Raw genomic sequence first — 26,836 nt, 5'->3', positions numbered from 1 at the left:
CTTCCCAGAAGAGTGGAGGCTGTTATAGGAATATATTTCAGCTTGGATGATGGCCCACCACCTCAAGATCAACTTCAAGACGGAGGTGCTCTTGATCCGGGGAAGGCGTGCCCGCTCAAAAACCTCTCCATCACGGTTGACAACTCCAGTGTTGCCCTCCCTGGGTGCCAAGAACCTTGGCGTGACCCTGGACAACACCATGTTGTTCTCTGCCAACTTCAAAGCAGTGACTAGCTCCTGCAGGTTCATGCTCTACAACAGCAAGCGGCGCATGTCCTAATCCAGGCACTTGTCGTCTCCCGTCTGGACTACTGCAACTCGCTGTTGGCTGGGCTCCCTGCTTGTGGCATCAAACCCCTGTAACTTATCCTGGTTTTCAACCTTCCCAAGTTCTCCCATGTCACCCAGCTTCTCCGCACACTCCACTGGCTTCTGGTCCAGGCTCGCATCCACTACAAGACCATGGAGCAGAGACTACGGAGCAGCAAGAGGTACTGCCCCTCCCTACCTTCAGGTTATGCTCAAAGCCTACACCCCAACCTGAACACTCTGTTCTGCCACCTCTCGTCTCTTGGCCCTCCCACCCCTGTAGAACCAGTTTCCCCCTGAAGCTAGGACAGCAGAGTCCCTGCCCATCTTCCGAAAGCACCTGAAACCTACCTCTTCAAAGAATATATTAAATAATCAATCAGAATCTATGCTTCAAGATTGTTTTAATCATGTGGACAGGGGAATGTTCCAGGTCGCCTCTGAGAATATTATAGACCTATACACAGACTTTATTGCTGGGTTCATCAGAATGTGCATAGAGAATGTTGTTCCCACTGTGATGATTAGAACATATCCAAACCAAAAACCATGGATAGATTGGAGCATTAACTGAAAACGCGAACCACGGACGTGTACAAACAGACCAGCTACAACCCCGTAAGGCAATCAAAGAGGCAACATGACAGTACAGTGACAAAGTGTTGTGTTGCAATTCAACGGCTCATACACAAGATGTATGTGGCAGGGACTCCAGACAGTCACGGATTATAAATGGACAGCCAGCCACATTGCGGACACCAACTCCTCGCTCCCGGGACAAGCGAAACACCTTTGCCCGCTTTGAGGAAAACTACATCAAGTCACCGACCCGCGCTCCCGACGCTCACGAGGTCTGTTTGCTCTAGTTCTCCATGGCCGACTTGTCATTTAAGCGTGTTAACCCTTGAAAGGCTGCCGGCCCAGAGCATGTGCAGAGCTGGCTGGAACGTTAACAGACATATTTAATCCCTTCATATCCCACTCTGTTGTCCCCACTTGATTCCACCATTGTTCTTGTAGCCAATAAAGGGAAAGTAACTGAACTAACTTATCCGACACCCTAGACCCACTACAATTCGCATATCGCCCTAACAGATCCATGGACGACGAAATCGTCACTGACTGCACACTGCCTTATCCCAGCTGGACAAGATACATACCTATGTAAGCTTTTAAGTACCAAGTTCTTTACTCACTGTTCCGTCACATTGTTTTCCCGCTCCGACATCCGTCTCAAATTCCTTTCTTCCATCTATTACCATGCTAACGCTCTCCTTGATAGCTCTACTATGAACTTGCCTCTGCTAGCAATACACTGTGCTCACATAAGCCTAGACTGTACCATGGAAAATAAAAAAATTTGAACATGTAAAACCAACTTCTTCCAGACAGAATAGTTTGTGGGTTTTATAACCACGTCTTTATAACAATTCAATAATGATGAGACTGGAGACAGGAATCAGGAATCAGTTCAACCATTTATCTAGAACGCGCTGGGTCTCAACAAGACACTCTGGCAGAAACGTTTCCTTAACACTGACAAAACACGTTTCCTTTTTGCACTGACAAAAGAGCACATATCTGTGCAGAAACTAATGTAAACCTCACAATCTGGCAATCTGATTTAATTTGAAACTTCAACTATGTGTGTTATAAGGAGGCAACTATTTATGCATTGCCTCCTATAAATAATTGCCTCCTTATAACACACATAGTTGAATTTTCAAATTAAATCAGATTGCCAGATTGTGAGGTTTACATTAGTTTCTGCACAGATATGTGCTCTTTTGTCATGGACCGGGCTATTCATTGATGTTAGTACTGTTTGCATGAACCTCTTTCGTCAGAAATTCTTAGGTGCGTCCAAAGTGTTTGATATGGTAGCACCTACATTTGATTTATATGTATTGAACAAGTTGAGTCTCCACAGCCAGTGGTGATTTGCAGTGGTGACAGATGGACAGACGGACAAAGTACAGACAGACAGAGCACTACTCCAGACAGACATCCAGACAGAGAGCTCGGGTCCTGGTCAGTCCCACATCCCTACATCACACAAGCCACAGCCACAACCCCTGTTGTTTTAGTCTTCCTATTCAGCTCTTTGTGCTGTTGCTTTGTTGTTTCAGAGTGCCCCCCTATTCAGACCAAAGCGCCCAGAGCTCCACCACTGTCCCTCCCCGGGGGCTTTCGATGGGCAGCTTGGATCCCGACCTGTTTGTCTTCTGCGTGGTTTCACACCCCGAGCAGAATGAGACAGAGCAACAGGCACGCCGATCCGCCAGGAAGTCACCCACCGGTGGGGGATGGTGGAATGAGGCGGGGGAAAGCGGGTGGTCAGAGGGTGCTGTTCCCAGCACCGCAGACATCCTTGCATGGGGACACCCCTCAAACCCCTCCAACCCCCTCCATTTCCCCCCTCGGCCAACCTCACCAACCCCTACGCCCCTACATTAGTCCTCAGGGATTATAATGGTATTGGTTTAAACCCCAGTCACACACACAAGAGAGGTACTCAGGAACTCTGGGACAAAACTGCTATGCGGCCTCTTCTCAGTTCACTCTTGTTTCTGCTCAGTGACACACAGTCGTTGGGTACTCCTTAACCATGCATGAGGCCTAACACAGGTAGTGTAGCGGTTAGAGAAGGAGGGTTACTAGTTTGAATCTCAAATCTGACTAGAGCAATCTGTGGGGTAAGGGGCTGGCAGCATCCTAGACACCATCCCCTGCCGTCGTTTCCTTGAGCAAAGGCACTTGACCCCCTACAATTGCTCCGGTGGTGCTGAACTGCGGCTGACCCATTGCTTTCAACCCCTCAGGGTGTTTGTGTGTGTGTGTGTGTGTCTTGTTGGGTTTGGCTTGTGAGCATAAAATACACATTTACATTCTCTGCAAGTTATCCCAGCGGATGTAAAGGACATCACCCTGCTTGCTTAGCAAGTACCACTTCCTCTCGTTTTGGCGCATACAGTACCTGGTTCGACCCCGGGACCTCTGATTCACGAACACACTTTGACCGTCCTCCCTCAAGCATCTCTACCGGTCTCGCTACTCAAAAACTAGCAATTGAGTGGCGAAAATGTGTACACGTAATACTGAGGAGCAAGTTTCACATATCTCCATGTGCCACACAGGCATATCTGGGCAAACTGAAATGACCGCATCATTTCAACCTGTTTTGCCCACTGGGAATCACCCTCAGGGAACAGAGTCAATCCCTTTACTGACCTGGGGTGGGTTTCCCGAAAGCCTTTTAGCGATTGTCGTCATCTCTATTTCTCTGTATGCCCCAGACCTATTCCACTAGCAGAACAGCAACAGATTGACAATCAAAAATAGTTTTTATAGTTGTCCCTCTCTCACAGCTGTGGCTGGTTTGTCAATAAAAATAATGTCGTAGAGTTTGCTACAAGGCTTCTGGGAAACTCACCCATGCTCTACCCCTTATAATGTAACGAATTTGGAGGGGGGGGGCTAGCCCCGACAGGGACTCGAGCACGGGTCCAGCGACTGTCACTAGGTGTTGGATTAAGGTTGCTACAATAGCAACAGCACATTGTCACATTAGAATAGGCCAGTAGGCCTATCTTCCATCCTGCTCTCCCAGTAGGGAGGCTTCTTGAGGGAGGCAGTGTGTCACGCCCTGGTCAAAGTATTTTGTGTTTATCTTTATGTATTTGGTCAGGCCAGGGTGTGGCATGGGGTTTTTGTAATTGTGGTGTGTTTGTCTTGGGGTTTTGGTGGTGGTATTGGGATTGTAGCTTAGTGGGTTGTCTAGCAAAGTCTATGGCTGTCTGGAGTGGTTCTCAATCAGAGGCAGGTGCTTATCGTTGTCTCTGATTGGGAACCATATTTAGGCAGCCATATTCTTTGAGTTTGTCGTGGGTGATTGTCCTTAGTGTCTTACTTGTACTCTCTGTTAGTTTGCACTAGATAGGCTGTTTTCGGTTTTCATTACGTTTATTGTTTTGTAGTGTTTAGTGTTTAGTCGTGTTTACGTTTTGTTTAATAAATATGGATCGCAATCGACACGCTGCAGTTTGGTCCGACTCTCCTTCATCACCACTAGAAAACCGTTACAGAATCACCCACCACCAACGGACCAAGCGGCGTGTCAACAGGCAGGAGCAGCAGAAAGAGGAGAGGCAGCAACAAAGGCAGCAACAGCGGCGCAATGAGGATTGGACATGGGACGATATATTGGATGGCAAGGGTTGCTACACATGGGAGGAGATCCTGGCGGGAAGGGATCGCCTTCCATGGGAACAGGTGGAGGCACTTAGGAGAGCAGAGGCAGCCGGAGAGAGGAGCCGGCGATACGAGGGAACACGGTTGGCAAGAAAGCCCGGGAGTCAGCCCCAAAAATGGGGGGGGGCTTACAGGGAGTATGGCTATGCCAGGTAGGAGACCTGCGCAAACTCCCTGTGCTTACCGGGGGGCTGGAGAGACCGGGCAGGCACCGTATTATGCTGTGGAGCGCACGGTGTCTCCAGTGCGGGTGCACAGCCCGGTTCGGTATATTCCAGCTCCTCGTATCGGCCGGGCTAGATTGAGCGTCGAGCCAAATGCCATGAAGCCGGCTCTACGCATCTGGTCCCCAGTGCGTCTCCTTGGGCCGGCTTACATGGCACCAGCCTTGCGCTCGGTGTCTCCGGTTCGCCTGCATAGCCCAGTGCGGGCTATTCCACCTCGCCACACTGGCAGGGCAACCGAGAGCATTCAACCAGGTAAGGTTGGGCAGGCTCGGTGCTCAAGAGCTCCAGTGCGCCTGCACGGTCCGGTCTATCCAGTACCACCTCCACAACCCAGCCCTCCGGTAGCAGCTCCCCGCACCAGGCTTCCTGTGCGTGTCCTCGGTCCAGTACCACCAGTACCAGCACCACGCATCAGGCCTACAGTGCGCCTCGCCTCTCTAGCGCTGTTAGAGCTTTCCTCATCTCCAGCGCTGCCGGAGTCTCCCGCCTGTTCAGCGCAGCCAGAGCCTTCCTCCGACACAGCGCTGCAGGAGTCTCCCGCCTGTTCAGCGCAGCCAGAGCTGCCAGTCTGCATGAAGCAGCCAGAGCTGTCAGTCTGCATGAAGCAGCCAGTCTACATGAAGCAGCCCGAGCTGCCAGTCTGCATGAAGCAGCCAGTCTACATGGAGCAGCCAGAGCTGTCAGTCTGCATGAAGCAGCCAGAGATGTCAGTCTGCATAGAGCAGCCAGTCTGCATGGAGCTGCCAGTCTGCATGGAGCTGCCAGTCTGCAAGGAGCTGCCAGTCTGCAAGGAGCTGCCAGTCTGCAAGGAGCTGCCAGTCTGCAAGGAGCTGTCAGTCTGCACGGAGCTGTCAGTCTGTAAGGAGCTGCCAGTCTGCAAGGAGCTGCCAGTCAGCACGGAGCCGCCAGAGCGGTCAGTCTGTAAGAAGCCGCCAGAGCTGTCAGCCTATATGGAGCAGCTAGTGCCGCCAGTCTGCCCAGCGCCGCCAGTGCCCCCAGTCTGCCCAGCGTCGCCAGTCTGCCCAGCGCCGTCAGTCTGCCCAGCATCGCCAGTCTGCCCAGCATCGCCAGTCGGCCCAGCGTCGTCAGTCTGCCCAGCGTCTCAGCCCAGCGTCGCCAGTCTGCCCAGCGTCGCCAGTCTGCCCAGCGCCGCCAGTCTGCCCAGGGTCGCCAGTCTGCCCAGCGTCGCCAGTCTGCCCAGCGTCGCCAGTCTGCCCAGCGTCGCCAGTCTGCCCAGCGCCGCCAGTCTGCCCAGCGCCGCCAGTCTGCCCAGCGCCGCCAGTCTGCCCAGCGCCGCCAGATCTGCCAGTCAGCCAGACTCTTCCAGATCTGCCAGTCAGCCAGACTCTTCCAGATCTGCCAGTCAACCAGACTCTTCCAGATCCGCCAGTCAACCTGACTCTTCCAGATCTGCCAGTCACCCAGACTCTTCCAGATCTGCCAGTCAACCAGACTCTTCCAGATCTGCCAGTCAACCAGACTCTTCCAGATCTGCCAGTCAGCCAGGATCTGCCAGTCAGCCAGGATCTGCCAGTCAGCCAGGATCTGCTGAAACCACCAGCCAGCCAGGAGCTGGTAGATCTATCTACCTGCCTGAGCTTCCTCTCACTCCTGAGCTTCCTCTCACTCCTGAGCTTCCTCTCACTCCTGAGCTTCCTCTCACTCCTGAGCTTTCTCTCACTCCTGAGCTTTCTCTCACTCCTGAGCTTTCTCTCACTCCTGAGCTTCCCCTCAGTCCCGAGCTGCCTCGGTCCCGAGCTGTCCTTCAGTCCCGATCTGCTCCTCAGTCCAGTGGGGTTCTGGGTGAGGACTACTAGGCCATGGTCGGCGGCGAGGGTGGACTATCCAGGGACGAAGGGAGAGGGGACTAAGACATTAAATGAGTGGGGTCCACGTCCCGCGCCGGAGCCGCCACCATGGACAGACGCCCACCCGGACCCTCCCTCTTGTTTTGAGGTGCGTTCGGGAGTCCGCACCTTAGGGGGGGGGTTCTGTCACGCCCTGGTCAAAGTATTTTGTGTTTATCTTTATGTATTTGGTCAGGCCAGGGTGTGGCATGGGGTTTTTGTAATTGTGGTGTGTTTGTCTTGGGGTTTTGGTGGTGGTATTGGGATTGTAGCTTAGTGGGTTGTCTAGCAAAGTCTATGGCTGTCTGGAGTGGTTCTCAATCAGAGGCAGGTGCTTATCGTTGTCTCTGATTGGGAACCATATTTAGGCAGCCATATTCTTTGAGTTTGTCGTGGGTGATTGTCCTTAGTGTCTTACTTGTACTCTCTGTTAGTTTGCACTAGATAGGCTGTTTTCGGTTTTCATTACGTTTATTGTTTTGTAGTGTTTAGTGTTTAGTCGTGTTTACGTTTTGTTTAATAAATATGGATCGCAATCGACACGCTGCAGTTTGGTCCGACTCTCCTTCATCACCACTAGAAAACCGTTACACAGTGAAGATGAAACAGTGGAAGAATATTTGCTGTTTTGAAACTCTAGAGTCAGGGAACCATGCGCTCACACACTACTTGTCTAAGTGTGAATATGTGTAGCTGTTCTGTTTGATTAGCTCAGATCAGCATCAGTGGACAGATATAGGACTGCTCGATCACTCTCTCCCACACACAGAGCCATATAAATTCAATGACGTGATTAAATATCTATGCATAGGGGCTGCCTACTGGACCAGGGGGCTACCTACTGCCACCATGAGTGGGACAGGTCTGTCCCAGCTCAGGCATGCTCTGGGAAAACAGAGACAAAGCAAGGTGTTGTTGTGATATTTTCTATTCATCGAGGCTCACGACTTGGGCCTGGTTCAAGTATGCAAGCTTGTCACGATCGTCTTGAAGGACGGACCAAGGCGCAGCATGATTTGAATTCCACTTATTTTATTAAAGTGAAACCTAGAAAAGAATAAACATACAAGGAACATGAAGTCGTCGTGCTCAACACACTGACACAAAACAATATCCCACACAATGCAGGTGGGAACAGGTACACCTTAAGTATCATCCCCAATTAGAGACAATGATAATCAGCTGCCTCTAATTGGGAATCATACTCAAACACAAACATAGAAATATAATCGACTAGAACACCCCCTAGTCACGCCCTGACCTACAACACCATAGAGAACCAAGGGCTCTCTATGGTCAGGGCGTGACAAAGCTTGCTGCCGTGAATGCTCTGATGCCGGCCGATTTAAGCTTCACACTTCTAACGTTCCCTTGTCTCCCTTCCTCATCCCTCCACATAACTAATGAAGTCCCCCAGCAAGATCTTCCAAGCTAGACTAAAGCCAGGATGCACAAGAGTGAGGAACAGTGCATTACAATTATAATTAATCTAGCTAATAGTTCAGTGTCTCCTCTTTTAGATAGTCAGCCATTTTTGGGGTTTTTCTGCCTTCCAATGCAACCATACTATTATCATTCATGTCTTATGACTTTTTCGACTTCTTCGAGTCATGAGTCCTTAACACCCGCCCACTTAACCCAGAAGCCAGCTGCACCAATGTGTCGGAGGAAACATTGTCCAACTGACTACCAAAGTTATCAGTTAGCCTGCAGGCGCCCGGCCCGCCACAAGGAGTTGCTACAGCGCGATGAGGCCAGTAAAGCCCCCCCACCCCACCCCCCCCAATTGTGTGCAGGGCTGAGCCAGGACACTAGACAAGACGAGAGAGTGAGACATTATTGAGCCAGGGAGAAACAGGGTGAGAAAGGAAGTGAGAGAGAGTGAGACAGTATAAAGACATTGAGGGATTAGGGAGAGAGAGGGAGTTTTTGATAAACTCCCATATCTATTGGGTGAAATACCACAGTGTGAAATCACAGCAGCAAGATTTGCGACCTGTTGCCATAAGAAAAGGGCAATCAGTGAAGAATGAACACATGTATACACAACCAACATTTATGATTATTTATTTTCCCTTTTGTACTTTAACTATTTGCACATCATTACAACATATTGTTTACTGTACATTTGTTATTGTTTATTATCTATTTAACTTGCTTTGGCAATGTAAACATATGTTTCCCATGCCAATAAAGCCCTTAAATTGACATTGAGAACGATAGAGAGATATGGGGGAGGGGGGATCAATATTAGAATGAAATAGGTTCAGGTTCAAGTATTTTTAAATTTAATTTAATTTAATCTTTATTTAACTAGCCAAGTCAGTTAAGAACACCCTATGCATCCTAAATGGCACCCTATTCCCTATATAGTGCATTACTTTCGACATCAAAAGTAATGCACTATATAATGAATAGGTTGTCATTTGTAATGAAACCATAGTGTTATTATGCAACTCCTCTAAACTGTGTTGTGTTACTGATATATAGACACATACTCATTGATCAAAATGTCTTAATATATTATTAGATTATGACAACTATGATGTGTGAGAGAAGAACAGAGCCAGTATGTGCTTGCTAAGGTCAGAGGTTGAGAGTGGACGAGAGAAGGGGGAGAGGTGAAGGAAGGGGTGAGAGAGGTTGACAAGTAAGATAGTAAGCACTGAGGTTGAGGAAGTTCACTGTTACAGAGGATATTGGCAGGCTTCTGGCAAGGTGGGTTATAAGGGGTGAGGTTAGGTGGGGAGAGATCTGGAGATGTGTATTCTGAAAATGACAGACCAGCCGTCACCAGCATGCTGGCTTGCTGTGAACACTGACATATAGCGTTTCTCCTTGTTTTGGAATCCTTTGCATTTTCTACAGGCTTTGATGTTCCGCCACCATGGGTTTGAAAAGTGTTTTCTGTTCTCCGGTATTCTTGGAGAATACAGTGTTTTCTAATCTTCTCCATCTCTTGAGAGTGCCACATGCCGACAGTATATTTGTACCCACTCTGGGTGGGTTGGAGTGGAAGGCTGCTGGCGTTGGCTCACTCAGGTTTGGATGAAGTGTGTGTGTGTGTGTGTGTGTGTGTGTGTGTGTGTGTGTGTGTGTGTGTGTGTGTGTGTGTGTGTGTGTGTGTGTGTGTGTGTGTGTGTGTGTGTGTGTGTGTGTGTGTGTGTGCTTGTAAGGGTTTATGTGTAAGGGTTTGTGGTCAGATTACTGAGCCTGTTAAAGCCTATAGGCAAAACACTGATTCACTATTGTGATTTATGAGACAAATGGGAAATATTGAAAAAGGTGGTCAGGAAATGTGTTTACAGTGATTCCACATTATTCTTCTCTTAACACTGAGTGGTGGTGTTAAAATCTGCTTCCTAAATGGCACCCTATTCCCTATATGGTGCATTACTTTCAACCAGGGCCCATAGGGGCTATACAAAGAATAGGTTGCCATTTTCGATGAAACCGTAGTGAAATGCAACTCCTCTAAACTGTGTTTCGTTACTGATAAATAGACATATACTCATTAACTTTTCAAAATGTCTTAATATATTATTAGATTATGAAAGCTATGATACAGTATTAGTGTCCTCAGTCCTTTTTTACTGTTTTCCCTGGTAATAGTGTTAATCTTTGTGAGAGAACAGAGTAATTTAGGTCTTCATGCTGTCTTTGTCTCTATCCCTGTGTCCATCCTTAATCTCTTTTTCTCTCTCTCTCCCTCTCCTCTTCTTTTTCGACTTTGTTCTTCATTCTTTCACTCCAGATTCCTCTTCTCTTCCTGTCACCTCATGTTGCCTCCATCTCCACTCTCTTTCCTCCTCTCTTTCCCCTCTCCTTCTCCCCTCTCTCTCGCTCTCTCTCTCTCTCCTGCATGCCCCAGGTGTGTGCAGGTCTCTGTCTGATGATGTGTTATCAGGGGACTGTGGAGCCATAGCCTTCACACAGGGCCCGCGATTTTGCCAGGGCGATAACATCATTCAAATTCACACACAGTCTGATGCACACACACGCACACAGTGCTCCACACACCTCCCCACTTGCACTGTTTTTTGACACCTACATTGCTATCACTCTGCTATGATCATATTATCTACATGGTTAGTATAAAAATGTAAAACCACTATACAATTTATTATTTTATTGATCTTTTTTAAAAAGTTTTCCAAGTGTTTATGTCTGGATGTGTTTGTGTGTGTTTAAGTGTGTGCGTGTGTCTGTGTATGCGTTCGTGTGTGTGTGCTCCTGTGCGGGAGAAAGAGACTTTGTGTTTGTCTCCAACAGATAGGACCTTGTCTATCTCCTTGTCTCCCTCCCACAGTAACAGACTTAACATTAAGCAGAAGAGGCAATTGCCTCAGGCCTCACATCATCAAGAGGCTTCGTGATAATAATGCTAGTAATATTTTTTGTTGTTGTTGCTTGAGGTCCCCCCCCATTCTCCGCTTGAGGAGCAGCAAAATCTGCAGGTAGCTTCAAAGATGCAAAGGAAATGGGGAGGGAAGGAGGTTTTGCCTTTCCACTGTGCCCAGGTTAATGAGGCCCCATCTATTAAAAGAGCAATAATTTATTTACATACATATGCATATCCGGTGTTTCATATCAATATTCATATAATCCAAGATTTTCTCATAATAGTTTAAACAAGTCATTAATCACTCACAGACTGGTTCATAATAATGGACTTTTTCACGCATACAGCGTTCCTGTGCATTGTTTCACACAATATGATTGCAAACAGCACTTTTATTTAAATTAAGCTGCAGCAATTAAGCGCTTTCAGAGTGGGACAGAGAAAAGAAAATGAAATAACGAATATTAAATGTTAACAGAAAATATTAACTAATTAACTAATTTCTTTAGTAAAAAAGACAGGCGCTGCTGATAATACTGCCATTGTCGACGAGGCAGATGCAGAGGACATGTACAGTATGTGTAGCCCATGTATCTGATGCTGTCTTGCCCAAAAATGTATGGCATGTCATACTGTTTTTGTCCAGACAGCATCAGATACATGGGCTACATATAGTAAAACAGAGGGGAGCAGTTTTGCTTGCACAGATGCTTTATTCGGTGAGATAGTTTCAGCCACTTGCAAATTATTTTGGATGAACATACAAAGGTAACATACTTTTTGAAGTGATGTGTTTGACAATCAGATGAAAACATCCTGACTGGTTGTGTTCTTGCCATATTAAAAGGTAACACATTTTTACTGTTAAATTACATGACATTTTAAATGCAAAAAATGACATAAAAAAATTGTGCAAGAGTACAGGGGATGGAGGGGGGGCTCAGACTGCCCTCTGCCTGGAGCATCCAAATGACTAAATACGCCCCTGCTCCCTCCACCCCTGCTCCATTTGTGTTGCATTCCGTCGGAAACCCAAACAATCCTTGTGGACAGAGTGTCTATCTCACTGCATCTCCCCAGATAACTCTGTCTCTCTTCCGGCACAGACAATCTCATTCATTAGGAACACGCAACAGTCAGTCAACAAAAGGAGATTCTGTTACCTTGGGAAACAAGGAAAAATAAGGCAAATCAAACCAGCAGCTCTAACTTGATACAAGATTATCATGCATTCTTGTTGTGTCTGACCTACTTCAGGAAGGTACTCACCTGAGATAAGAAGGTCTGAGATATGACATGTTTCAGGTCAACATAGCATCCTGAGCATGACAGAACTGAACCACTGGGGTTTCTGGGTGGGTTTGTGAGTATGCCTTTTTGTGAGAGGATTATTGACTCAACGTGAGTGTTCCAGATGCTATATTTAGGATTATTTCACAATATAGGATAATTATAGCAAATTGACTGGTTAAATGCCTCTCCAGGCGTTGTGAAGATTGGTTGTTCTTTACAGCGCTGCGGATAATCAGCTCAAACACACACGCAATGACTTGCACTCCCAGCCCTAGTAGTGGAAGACAAACAGAATATAATACAGTATGCAAATGTACGTGCCGAGGTTCTGTAGAATGTCGTGTTTAGCGAGGAATCCTTTGAATTTCTGTCTACTAAATAGTGCTGTTGGTGATAATTGTTAGAGGATGTGTGAGAGGATTTTCTCAAATACAGAGTAAACATAGACCAGTCATCAGTGTAACAACACACTTCCAAACACTTTAAATGCTTTAGCACTTTTTTCTCCACTAGGAAACATAAATTGAACCAAGGTTCTATCAATGTCACCTGAATGTTACGTCAGGGTTTTACCTGGAGTGTTGCCATTCCATGTTATACTGTATTCAGGCCAACTTAGTGAGTTGGGTGTGTGAAACTGACTGTTGTCCCGTTTGTCCCCAGGTGTGTAGCTGCACCGGAAAGTCCAGGTGTCACTGTGATGGAGTAAAAGGCAGTAAGGTAAGTGGCTTAACACTATAACCCTCTATATTATACTTTATTTTATTTATTAATCCTATTCCAGAAAGAGAGTGAAAGACTCGCCCCTTGCTACCTAATTAACAAATGACCTTGTTGTGTGGGTGGGGGGGGTGTATGTTATTCTGTTTATGTTGTACGGTTTGATTCTAGACAAATTCCCTGCTGCTCTGCATCTCACCTAATCACCTTACCTCATCATACCTCATCACACCTATGCTAGTTCCCAAATGCTTCCAATAATCCAGAGGTCACAATCAGAGATTTCATGCAGTCCGTCTTGAAACTTCCTCCAGAGAGCATGCTTCGGGTTTGTATGTCCAACAGCTACTCCTTCATCACCCTGTTTTCCCTGAGTACACAGTCCATGTTTGGATAAAAGGTTTTTACCTTGGCTGTGAGTGGCTTGTTCTCTCCGTGGAGCGTGAGAATTTCACTCTGACTAAACTCTAGGCTCCCCCTCAGCCTCAGAGTGCACAGACTTGGAGCTCGAAATGATCAATCATCGCAAAATGTTATCACTACCAACAAAAGGAGCTGATCGAAAGAAGGGGAAAGTAACTCAAAGGGACAATATTCGGTCTTAATTATCAATTTCCCCAGGAGATAAAAGGATGTTGCAAAAGACTGTCTCCTGTACAGAAGAGTTACAAAAGACCGTATCCATGTAACCGAGGGAGAGGGATAACCGTGCCTTTCTCATTTATCAATCTGACTTCATTATTATGTGAATAAATGCAATAGGCCATGTGCGTCTCTGGAGGATCTAGCAAGATAGTGAATCATTGCATCACCGACTCATTTTTACTATAATGAATATGTGCCTATCTGGCAACATTATGCAATTATTAAGAGGCTAGATACAAATAGCTAATCCTGGCAACCAATGTTCTAGCATTAATTTATTGAGGCAAGCAGCTCAGGGATGTCAAGTTAGTAGCCAAGCATGTTCATGTCATCGTTCATGTTTGTTCACTCAATTTGTCTAAACCTTTCTATAATTCAATATGTTTGTCTTTGTCTACAGTACATCTATGCTTACAACAAGCAATGGGAAGATATCAGATATTGGGGAATAACATCTTGTTAGGGGTACATTTGTACTGTAGTGAAGCTGTCTATAGTAATGCAATTTCTCTCTATACAGTTGAAGTCTGAAGTTTCCCAGTGAATCAGAAGTTTACATACACTCAATTAGTATTTGGGAGCATTGCCTTTAAATTGCTTAACTTGGGTCGAACGTTTCGGGTAGCCTTCCACAAGCTTCCCACAATAAATTGGGTGAATTTTGGCCCATTCCTCCTGACAGAGCTGGTGTAACTGAGTCAGGTTTGTATGCCTCCTTGCTCGAGACACGTTTTTTCAGTTCTGCCCACATATTTTCTAAAGGATTGGGGTCAGGGCTTTGTGATGGCCACTCCAATTACCTTGATTTTTTTGTCCTTAAGCCATTTTGCCGCAACTTTGGAAGTATGCTTGGGGTCATTGTCCATTTTGAAGACCCTTTTGCGACCAAGCTTTAACTTCCTGACTGATGTCTTCAGATGTTGCTTCAATATATCCACATAGTTTTCCTGCCTCAAGATGTCATATATTTTGTGAACTGCACCAGTCCCTCTGCAGCAAAGCACCCCCACAACATGATGCTGCCACCCCCGTGCTTCACTGTTGGGCTGGTGTCTTCGGCCTGCAAGCCTCCTCCTTTTTCCTCCAAACATAACCATGGTCATTATGGCCAAACAGTTATATTTTTCTTTCATCAGACCTGAGGACATCTCTCCAAACAGTACGATCTTTGTCCCCATATGCAGGTGCAAACTGTAGTCTGGCTTTTTTATGGCGGTTTTGGAGCAGTGGCGTCTTCCTTGCTGAGCAGCCTTTCAGGTTATGTCAATATAGGACTCGTTTTACTGTGGATATAGATACTTTTGTACTTTTCCTCCAGCATCTTCACAAGGTCCTTTGCTGTTGTTCTGGGATTGATTTGCACTTTTCCCACCAAAGTACGTTCATCTCTAAGAGACAGAACCCGTCTCCTTCCTGAGCGGTATGATGGCTGCTTGCGTACTATTGTTTGTACAGATGAACATGGTACTTTCAGGCATTTGGAAAGGATGAACCAGACTTGTGGAGGTCTACAATTGTATTTCTGAGGTCTTGGCTGATTTCTTTAGATTTTCCCATGATGTCAAGCAAAGAGGCACTGAGTTTGAAGGTAGGCCTAGAAATACACTGCTCAAAAAAATAAAGGGAACACTTAAACAACACCGCTACGTCCGCCTTTGTGCAAGGAGGAGCAGGAGGAGCACTGCCAGAGCCCTGCAAAATGACCTCCAGCAGGCTACAAATGTGCATGTGTCTGCTCAAACGGTCAGAAACAGACTCCATGAGAGTGGTATGAGGGCCCAACGTCCACAGGTGGGGGTTGTGCTTACAGCCCAACACTGTGCAGGACGTTTGGCATTTGCCAGAGAACACCAAGATTGGCAAATTCGCCACTGGCGCCATGTGCTCTTCACAGATGAAAGTAGGTTCACACTGAGCACATGCGACAGACGTGACAGAGTCTGGAGACGCCGTGGAGAACGTTCTGCTGCCTGCAACATCCTCCAGCATGACCGGTATGGCGGTGGGTCAGTCATGGTGTGGGGTGGCATTTCTTTGGGGAGCCACACAGCCCTCCATGTGCTCGCCAGAGGTAGCCTGACTGCCATTAGGTACCGAGATGAGATCCTCAGACCCCTTGTGAGACCATATGCTGGTGCGGTTGGCCCTGGGTTCCTCCTAATGCAAGACAATGCTAGACCTCATGTGGCTGGAGTGTGTCAGCAGTTCCTGCAAGAGGAAGGCATTGATGCTATGGACTGGCCCGCCCGTTCCCCAGACCTGAATCCAATTGAGCACATCTGGGACATGTCTTGCTCCATCCACCAACGCCACGTTGCACCACAGACTGTCCAGGAGTTGGCAGATGCTTTAGTCCAGATCTGGGAGGAGATCCCTCAGGAGACCATCCGCCACCTCATCAGGAGCATGCCCAGGCGTTGTAGGGAGGTCATACAGGAACGTGGAGGCCACACACACTACTGAGCCTCATTTTGACTTGTTTTAAGGACGTTACATCAAAGTTGGATCAGCCTGTAGTATGGTTTTCTACTTTAATTTTGAGTGTGACTCCAAATCCAGACCTCCATGGGTTGATAAATTTGATTTCCATTGATAATTTCTGTGTGATTTTGTTGTCAGCACATTCAACTGTGTAAAGAAAAAAGTGTTTAATAAGAATATTTCATTCATTCAGATCTAGGATGTGTTATTTTAGTGTTTATTACCCTTTATTTTTTTGAGCAGTGTATATCCCACAGGTACACCTCCAATTGACTCAAATTATGTAAATAATTTTTGCAAACAATTATTGTGATTCCTCCTATATTATCCCTAATATCCTTACCCCCTTGCCTTGCAACCAACAGATATGGGATACACACACACACACACACACACACAGAGACACACACACACACACAGACACACACACACACACTCAACCATATGCTCAGATGCTCAACGGTTGTTACATCCCAAGAGCCCAACTCAAGAAAGGACCTGATTTATGGATGCATATACAGCTAAATCGGTTTGAGAAAGCATGCAAGATTGAGCAAAACTTGGCAAAATGTTTAGATTTGATTAACCATTGTCAAGTCCTAGGTGATGGAGATCAGATCCACCCTGTTCCCCTGAAACACACACATGCTGGTCCCGAGTTGTGACCATTTTCCCAAGCATCTTTGTGCAGTCAGACCTTAGATTATTTTGTGCCACCAGGGCCTCTCTGATTGTCAGAGTGTGACCCCCCTCCCCATGGGTTACTGCAGCCAGTGTTGCCAGCACTGCCACTACCTGGGTGGGGGTACCCCACCGGAATCCCCACCGGCTAGGTACAAGGTCAACAAGGTTCACATTTGCAGCTTTGAGAATTTCCTTGTATGTTATGCTTTCTCATCAGGGGCTATGGCTTTGTAGGTCCAACCCTGCCAGGCAGGCTCAGAATCTTGAGGGGGCAGTGCTGCTCTGACCGCATGTATCTTTCTGCTTTGGCTGCATATAGGCAGCTTATAGCAGGCCCTATCTATTTATTTTATTATTACAATCCCTACAATGGCTAGTATTGGGTGTTCCATTGTTTTGGCGACTCTGAGAACTTTGTAATTTTTAGAATAGCCATGGAATAGTCTTTGTGTCTCGGAACATTTGGTTGGTTGTCAATATACAGTTTATCAACTACGAGAGCTACACGCTTCCCTTTTAATCTATTCTCATGAAGATTGGATACAGAACTTTGCACCGTTCTGCAATCTCCCTCTGGAACTGCTCATTCATGCTTATTTTCATGCCAGCGAGTCTTTTACCCAGGCTTTTAACCATTACTTTATCCTTTAAAGAAAGCAAATTTGGCAACGATTGGATGCTCATACCTCTGTCCTCTTTGTCCGAAACGGAGTACACGTTCGAGTTGGATTTTATCGACAGCATCGAGTGTGATTTGAAGTGCTGTAAGAAAGAATTCCTTCCTTCTATGTTTTCAGGAACTTCTCCTTCTCTTTCTTGGATACCCGTAAGTACTAGATTTTCTCTCATAGATCTAGTCTGTAGGTCTAGTAAGGCTTCTCTCTGAAAGATGTTCTCCTAGTTCATTAAACGTTCGTTTAGCTGTTTTTTTTTTGTTGCCATTATCATAGCTCTTTCGTCACTTGTTTCAAGGCTCGCCTTCAACTCCTTTATATCCTTACTGACTAATTCAAGTATGCCCAGTTTGACACTTTGACACTTTGAATTTTACAGATCACTTTCCACACTTACCAGTACCAGTGGTAAAAAGTATCAATTGTTTGTATCTGTGGAGGAGTTGCGTTTTAATTTGGAGGTTGATTCTCGATGTTTACTCTCCATTATGTTTTAGTGTTGCTTGTTTTCGTAATATTTGTTGATACATTTCTCTAGCCTTATGATTTGTTTTGTGATATTATTATTCAGATTGAATGTTATTACCAAAGAGTATATGAAGTGCTAATAAACAAAATAAAAAGCAAAAAAGAAACATCCTCTCACTGTCAACTGTATGAACATAACAAGATTCAACAACTGAGACATAAACTGAACAAGTTCCACAGACATGTGACTAACAGAAACGGAATAATGTGTCCCTGAACAAAGGGGGGGGTCAAAATCAAAAGTAACAGTCAGTTTCCGGTGTGGCCACCAGCTGCATTAAATACTGCAGTGCATGTCCTCCTCATGGACTGCACCAGATTTGCCCGTTCTTGCTGTGAGATGTTACCCCACTCTTCCACCAAGGCACCTGCAAGTTTCCGGGCATTTCTGGGGGGAATGGCCATAGCCCTCACCCTCTGATCCAACAGGTTCCAGACGTGCTCAATGAGATTGAGATCCGGGCTCTTCGCTGGCCAAAATAGGACCACTTGTGTTGCGTCAATCTTTCCTCAGTTAGCCTACATTTTTCCGGTTTGGATGATTGTGTTATGCTATAGATACTTCTGTGAATATCTGAACATTGCATCCAAAAATAAACTGCTCACATTCTGGACATAACTTTGTAAGGACTGTGTTTCTGTAAATAGTTTCTGAAAAAAGTGTGGCCAGCTCATTGTTGCATGATTCGAAACTGTCCGTTCTAAATAAGCGTTCTAAATAAGCGGGTGTGACCGTACGCTTCAGGGACCACTCTAGAACGATGTGATGGTACGTTTGAAAGGGTTAACGTTCTCAGTTGATTTGTAGGTTTACACTTCTGAGACTTATGGCCTGATTTATAATCACACTATGCACACTCTTATTCCCCCTCTTGTTGCACAACTGATAATGACATTTCAGCTGCAGCTTTTGACTTTCTCCCTTTCCTCCTTCGGGTTCCAAAGAGGGATATCACAAGACTTGAAAACCAAAAGAAAACACAAAACATAACAAGTATTAATAATGCGTTAAGCTATGCATAATTTTACATGGCAAATCAGCACTGTATACATGTTTCAACATCAACGCATTCAGAAGGTGATATCCCAGCAATACTAAAAAGGAACCACTAACACTGGCCATGATGCATACTTCAAGATACCCGTCATTTGCGCCGTAATCCAGTTCTATGCTATTACTATAGCATCCTTCACCGCTACTACCGCTGCTTCAGTTGCTGTCCCTACCTCGACTGCCTTGATGAATATCTATTTCATTGAATTTGTCTCCTGCTCCTGATCTCCTATTGCCTTTGTGGTTCACCGATAGATCTAGGACTGAATCTTTCAGATACTCCCTACCTGTCTCCCAACTCCTACCTGTTTTTTTAGCCACGAACATCTCCAATAATATCCTATGTTCTGCGACAGTGACAGTGAGTATCTGTGGATAATACTTCCCTGTGCTCAGGTTAGGTACACATCTCTCATCCCATGGCCGATCTACACCCCACCCCTTTGTGGACACCCTCGTTACAGTGCAAACTTTGGGTCCCAACGGTTGATAAGCAGCAATCTTCTGACACTTTGCTTTTACCATCACTTGGTCCCAATCTTCAGGGACACATGTCAAGTATTTGCTTCCGGTTAGGAATGGGGGAGTGATTAGTGCCTTTGGAAGAGTATCCAACTGTACAAAATTAGCCACATCTTAATCATACTCTGCAACTGGATCCTGGACTGCCTGACGGGCCGCCCCCAGGTGGTAAGGGTAGGTAACAACACATCTGCCACGCTGATCCTCAACACCCTCAAGGGTGCTTGCTCAATCAACTCCTGTACTCCCTGTTCACACATGACTGCATGGCCAGGCACAACTCCAACAGCATCATTAAGTTTGCTGATGACACAACAGTGGTAGGCCTGATCACCGACAACGATGAGACAGCCTATAGGGAGGAGGTCAGAGACCTGGCAGTGTGGTGCCAGGACAACAACCTCTCCCTCGATATGAGCAAGACAAAGGAGCTGATCTTGGACTACAGGAAAAGGAGGGCCGAACACGCCCCTATTCCCATCGACAAGGCTGTAGTGAAGCGGGTCGAGAGTTTCAAGCTCCTTTGTGTCCACATTACCAACAAACTATCATGGTCCAAACACACCAAGACAGTCATGAAGAGGGCACAACAAAGCCTATTTCCCATCAGGAAAATGAAAAGATTTGGCATGGGTCCTCAGATCCTCAAAGAGTTCTATAGCTGCTGTCACTGGTACTTCCTGCTTTAGTTTTTGCTTGTAAGCAGGCATCAGGAGGATAGAATTGTGGTCATATTTGGAAAATGGAGGGCGAGGGAGAGCTTTATATGTGTCTCTGTGTGGGGAGTGAAGGTAGTCTAGAGTTTTTTTCTCCTCTGGTTGCACATGTGACATGCTTGTAGAAATGAGGTCAAACGGATTTAAGTTTGCCTGCATTAAAGTCCCCGGCCCACTAGGAGCACTGCTTCTGGGTGAGCATTTTCTTGTTTGCTTATGGCCTTATACAGCTTGTTGAGTTTGGCATTGGTTTGTGGTGGTAAGAAAATGGCTAAAAAATATATGTATATATATAGATGAAAACTCTCTTGGTAGATAGTGTGGTCTACAGCTTATCATGAGGTACTCTCCTTCAGGCGAGCAATACCTCGAGACTTCCTTAATATTAGAAATCGTGCACCAGCTGTTATTGACAAATAGACACACACCATCACCCCTTGTCTTACCAGGTGTAGCTGTTCTGTCCTGCCAGTGCACGGAAAACCCAGCCAACTGTATATTATCTGTGTCGTCATTCAGCCACGACTCGGTGAAACACAAGGTATTACAGTTTTTTGCCGTAGTAGCCTATTCCCTATGAGTAGGGCAGAGCGTAAAGTAGAGCATAAACAAATGCGCAGAACGTGATCCTCACAGGACCCTAGTGTCCAGTCTGGAGCGTGTAGTCAAGAGCTCTCCTGGTCGGCTACTGCATAGCAACCTAGTGGTGCCAAAAGCCTATGTAAAATGTGATCACCAGAACGGGCCAATTTTTGGGGGCTTCTGATGTTTCGGCCTCTAAAATGTGTTTATTATGATCAAGTTCAATTCCCAGGGTAATTTTTAAACAAAAGTTTGATACATACAGTATCAAGATAAGAAATGAATGTGTGATCCATTCTGACTACTACATTTGTTGTCACACAGGACCACGTGCTGACACAGACCAATCACACGCAGGCAAAGACACATACATCCAAACCAATGATGCACACACTCTACACACACGTACACATGGATTTTGTATTGTAGATATGTTGTAGTAGGGTAGTGGCCTTAGGGCAAACACTTAATGTGTTGTGAAAAATGTTATGAAATGTAATACCATGTCAGATTTCTTATTGTATATAACTGCCTTAATGTTGCTGGACCCAAGGAAGAGTAGCTGCTGCCCTGGCATCCTTAATAAATACAAATACAAAAAAAATCAATGGCCAGCAGGCTATGAGGAGATTCTCATGCACACCCTTTGCCGGTTGACTCGCTCAGGCAGGATTACAACTTCTACATCAACCATGATCCTTTGCTAGTTACAGTCACTTTCACCATGATCCTTCGTGATTTTTTGGTGCCATTCAGCAATATGGCACATTTCAAATTCAAATAAGTACAGGCTTCATGCGCCATTGAGAGTTTTCCATAGGTATACATGGATGAATTCAGTGCTACAACTATCTACTAGTTTAAATGTCTATGGATCCGCACACGCAGAGAATCTTCAGCACAAGAACAGTCACTCCGTATTCATAAAGCTTCTTGGAGTAGAAGTGCAGATTTAGGATCAGGTCCCCCTGTCCATGTTATTGTCAAGACCCGGTTACGAACTCGGGTCTCCGTTGTGAGAAACAGTCACTTAGCAAACTGAGCCACTAATAGTCGGCAGAACCCAGAAGATGAGGCAGACACAGCAGTACTTGAGACTGTGTTTTAAAAAAGGAAAAAGGAAAAGTTCTTCAGGCAAAAATATAAATCCACAACGTCAAAAGTAATTCCAAGAGAAAAAGGTAATCCTCCAAGTCAAAAGGTAAATCCACAAGGTGGTAGGTACAGCAGAAAAAAAGCCTCAAAAGATAATTAAAAATAAATAAACGAGAACAAAAACAGATTACCACAAGAGAGTCCAACTGGAGCAACAAATGTTCACAGCATCGCTGAGGCTGGTTGCTAACATTCAAACACAGAGCAAAGAACTGAGGAAAACTAAGGGTTTAAATACATTCAAGGGAAACGAGGCACAGGTGCAAATAATAACTGCAAACAAGGGAAAACAAAAGGGTCAAAAAGCACAATGGGGGCATCTACTGGCCAAAACCAGAACAATCCTGGTCAAATCCTGACAGTTATCTTATTAATTATGATCTTAAAGGTAAAACTGATACAGAGTGGCAGGTTACCTAGTGGTTAGAGAAGTAGGCCAGCAACCAGAGGGTTGCCAGTTTGAATCCCAGTTCAGACGGTAAAATCTGGGTCACTGACATCGTTCCAGTTACCATCCCCTGCTATTGTGCCCTTGAGCAAGGCACCCAATATTTGCTCCAGGGGCGCTCCTTTGCGGTCGACCCATTACTTCCAGCCCCTCAGGGGTATGTGTGTCTTCTTGGGTTGGGTTGTGAGTATATAGCCACATTTCCATTCTCTGCAAGAAAACACCTAATTTAATTCTAGATCTTTGTGAATACGGAACCTGATCTCACTTGAGGATTTGGCCCGGTGACCGTAGGTTGCAAACTGTGATATGACTGCCCCAACTGCAAGGTCATGTCTACACTTGACACTTACATGCAACTTATGCTATCAGAATACGAAGATCGCATTGAAAAGACGGTTCTAGATGCACAAAAGTTGCTTTGTGGTCCGATTATGTTCAGATCTGGCTGAGCACTTCAGGAGGTGGTCAGGGATGCATACTGTGCAGATTTCTCCTCCGTCTGGACTCAATCAGGCTACCGAAAGCGCATACAGTGGACGACATCATCAGCATTCCCCCCACAAGTCTCCAAAAAATGTGTGTTTTTTCGGACCGAGAGGCAACTTTTCATTAAAGCGTTGGAGGAAATATCGTTATCATATAAGTCAACCATTAATTATTATTACCTCATATCAGTCTCATTCTGAATGTCGTTGACTTTAAATCTGCACGAACCCTAGTCTGCATGATGATTCAACGATACACAAATTGACCTTGTTATTTATTTACTAACTAATGAAATAAACACACAGAATTACATAAACACAACCACAGGATGGATTATACATCGATTACTAACATAATGCATTGAAAAGTCCCTAGTGGACTAACGCGATATGACTGCTTGGTACATAATGAAAAGGGAGGGGCATGTAAAGAGGGGTAGAGACAGAGAGAGTCAACTTATCGTACATACAGTTGGAAAACTATACTCATGGGAATGTGAATACTTTGCACATGAATGACCGCTCATTTGAAAATAATTGCAATGTATATGTATTTACTCTTGAATGTATTTGTCTTCTCTCTCTGTTGAAATTGCCTGGTCCATCTATGGAAAATCAGTTTGACAGAGGTCTCTGGTTGTGTAAGTCTCTGGTTGTCCATCAGAGGTTACCATGCCCTTTGTAGTCGTAGCTTCTTGGTCTAGGAGTGTCTGTTGGAACGGGTCCTCCAGAGGTGTACCATGCGGTGTTCAAAGAGGCTTGTTAGAATAGATCCTTTAGTGGTATCTATGGTGGTGAAAGGAAATTGTTCTTTGTCTCTCATCTTCAGTCGAGTGTCCTAGACTACGTTACCTTACCCAGCTGCAGACTGAGAATATTTGGTATAGTCTTCCTCTTCACTCGTCGAGAGTCTGAATGTCATAGAATTTTCTGGTCTTGTAGTTTTTAAACCTTTTGTCACGTTCAGCTTGCACTGTTGGCTGGTCTTAATGGTTGATTATTGAGGATACAGCTAGAACCACTCTACACATCGGTAGCAACTCGGCCTGTTTTGATATATTTAAATGGCAACCATATCAATGTGTAGCCACTGTTCCACATTTTCTGGTCTAATGTAAATTTAGTTAGGAGTCCATTTGAAGTGCTCTAGTCAAAAGGGGCATTCCATCATGCTGGCATAATCGCTGTGCTCACGTGGACGTGGTTACTGACCTGATAAAACTTTATATGAAATACAATTTCTCATTTAGAAGGCTAAAATCACGTTGCTGTCTTTTCAGAAATAGTTTCATATTTAATCTTATAAGTTTGGCAACATTTAGATGTAAGTCTGATATATACATTGTGAAAGCTCTTAAAGTTACAATATTTCCGTAATAACATTTTTAATGATATCACCAAACCATAAATGATCTGACATGATTGTTCTTGTGTCCCTCCCGATCATTTCCCACATTCTTTGTGTTAGGAATATTGTTTCATTATCTACTTTTGGATGTTGTAGTTTTGGCGGGAAGAATATCCTTGTATCAAAAGGGTTCTTTCCCCTCAATACTGCATGGCTATGGAGAGACAGTTCCTACAATGTATTTACGACCATCATAAAACTGGCCAACTTCCCCAGGAGAGGGGGGTCTTGAAACCTTCGTTTAACCGGCACCGTTGATCTCCATCCAGGAGGGAAAGTCATCACACCAGCTAGCTAATATTTAGAACAACAATTTTTTGTTTGTTTAAAGTTATGCTAACCCGTTTGCAATCCATTTAGTGTTGCTTGTTAGTTTGCTGAGTCAGGTGTGACAGGTGTGAACTGTTACTCTCTGACTGCATATAGATACAAAACCCACTTGTGCTGCTGAGCAGCTTGAGCTGTTTAGTTGCTAGGGAACTGGTGTCAGGGTTTGGCCACCCAGATAGTTCATTACCTCAGGTGAGTGTGTGTGTGTGTGTGTGTGTGTGTGTGTGTGTGTGTGTGTGTGTGTGTGTGTGTGTGTGTGTGTGTGTATTTGTGTGCGTGCGTGTGTGTATATGTGTGTGTGCGTGCTTGTGTGAGTCTATAATTATCTAATGATATCTCATGATGTGTGTGAACGCGTTGACTCCCAAAGGCCTAGATGTTATCAGTGCTGTCACACACCTGTACCTCAGTGCATGAAGGACTGAGCTTAAAGAAAGGGACTAGAATGTGCGTTGGTTAGTGAATGTGTGATTGCTATGTCTGTTGGGAACAGTAATGGTGATTTATTTCTCGATCACAAATCAGTAAGGAATTTGTAGAGCAGTTCTATCAAGTGTGTTTTACCAATTGAAATGACTGCTGCTAGTCAATGAATATGGTGTTACATCAGCTGAAGGTGGTACTGCATCTCTTCTAGCCTGTTGTTTGATAACTGGACATTGTAGTAATTCTGCATGAGTAACAATGAAAAACTAGAAGAAAAAAACATCTCTCTTTCCTTTATTTATCAATGTTCTCTCTTCTCTCTCTCTCTTCATAGGGTGAGCCTGGGTATCCAGGTTATGATGGGTTGCCAGGAGTGGTTGGTTATCCAGGTTCTGAAGGTAATCCTGGACCTTTTGGCCCTAAGGTGAGAGTCTCACTGTATTTGTTATTACATGAGATATAGGTGTGTGTGTGTGTGTGTGTGTGTGTGTGTGTGTGTGTGTGTGTGTGTCAGTCTCATAGTAAATACTATTTTCCATTATTCTTTATGTGAGTGTGTGTATGTCTGCATGCCTGTGTGTTGAAACATTGTATCAGTAAACAATCGTTTTGTGTGGTGAGATTTTAGAATGATTTTGTGTTCATTAAATGTATTGCCAACTGGCTGCATGTATTTGGATTCACAGGGAAATCTTGGCTTTCCTGGATTGTCAGGACCCAAAGGCTCACGGGTATGGAGTGTGTTTGGAAAACAGTGTGTGTGATTGACTGCACGTGATTATTGGTTTACATTACTAGGCTCTACATGTTACTCCTAATGGGTTTGCTCTATTGTTTTTGGTCACACCCACACTTCTTCTGTTTTGTCAGTTGGGTCCACTGCTAGGATCGACTCTAACAGTACCTATTGTTTTAACAGGGTCTCCCTGGGAAACCTGGGTTCTCTGGACCACCTGGGCAGCCAGTAAGTAATACTATTAGACTGTCTCAGATGGCATCCTATAGGTTTCATTAGGAAATATATGGATTCGCCACTGTTCTTGAACCGTTTATGCTCCAAACACCACACCAACGTTGAAATGTGCAGACTGACTCAACTTACATTACTTGGCAGAAGCTTTTTGATAGTATTTATATTTGACTGTTTCATATTTGCATAAAAGCTCCATAGCCTTTAATGGTGCATTTTGGATTTGCCACTTCTCTTATGTTTACTATTTCACAACCGTAAATACGTCAAGGCAAGCAAGCACACACATTTGATTTACATTTCCTTTTCTACATACTTATTCTTTGGAACTATTTTTCATACCGGGGCGGGGCGGGGCGGGGCGGCAGTGTAGCCTAGTGTTTAGAGCATTGGACTAGTAACCGAAAGGTTGCAAGTTCAAATCCCCAAGCTGACAAGGTACAAAATCTGTCGTTCTGCCCTTGAACAGGCAGTTAACCCACTGTTCCTAGGCCGTCATTGAAAATAAGAATTTGTTCTTAACTGACTTGCCTAGTAAAATAAAGATTATAAAAAATAAAATAAAAATACACAGTTTAAGCTAAAACATGCCATGCAAACTTTTAAAAGTGCAAACCTGTCCAGACTAGTGTGCCTAGCTTTTGTAGTCCTCTAAAACCAAAGAGATTTTTTAAAGAGATTTTTTCAATTTACTAAAACATTGTGACTTAACACAAATCAGCTATTTTGACCACTT

At 45.0% G+C, this 26,836-nt stretch overlaps 1 protein-coding gene across 2 annotated transcripts in view; it reads left to right on the top strand.

Moving 5' to 3' along the window:
* The window catches only part of col4a3 (collagen, type IV, alpha 3), a 123,484-nt gene that overhangs the window by 23,274 nt on the left and 73,374 nt on the right, over nt 1–26,836 (top strand). For both annotated transcript variants that reach the window (XM_042300006.1, XM_024376668.2), the window contains exons 2-5: nt 12,933–12,989; nt 25,465–25,554; nt 25,817–25,861; nt 26,050–26,094. In XM_042300006.1, the coding sequence (XP_042155940.1) occupies nt 12,933–12,989; nt 25,465–25,554; nt 25,817–25,861; nt 26,050–26,094 (237 nt within the window). The remainder of the gene's footprint in view (nt 1–12,932; nt 12,990–25,464; nt 25,555–25,816; nt 25,862–26,049; nt 26,095–26,836) is intronic.

The sequence above is a fragment of the Oncorhynchus tshawytscha genome, linkage group LG17, assembly GCF_018296145.1.
Source record: "Oncorhynchus tshawytscha isolate Ot180627B linkage group LG17, Otsh_v2.0, whole genome shotgun sequence".
NCBI lineage: Eukaryota > Metazoa > Chordata > Actinopteri > Salmoniformes > Salmonidae > Oncorhynchus > Oncorhynchus tshawytscha.
Note: the sequence above shows the minus strand (reverse complement) of the source record. Positions and strands in the feature narration are given on the sequence as shown.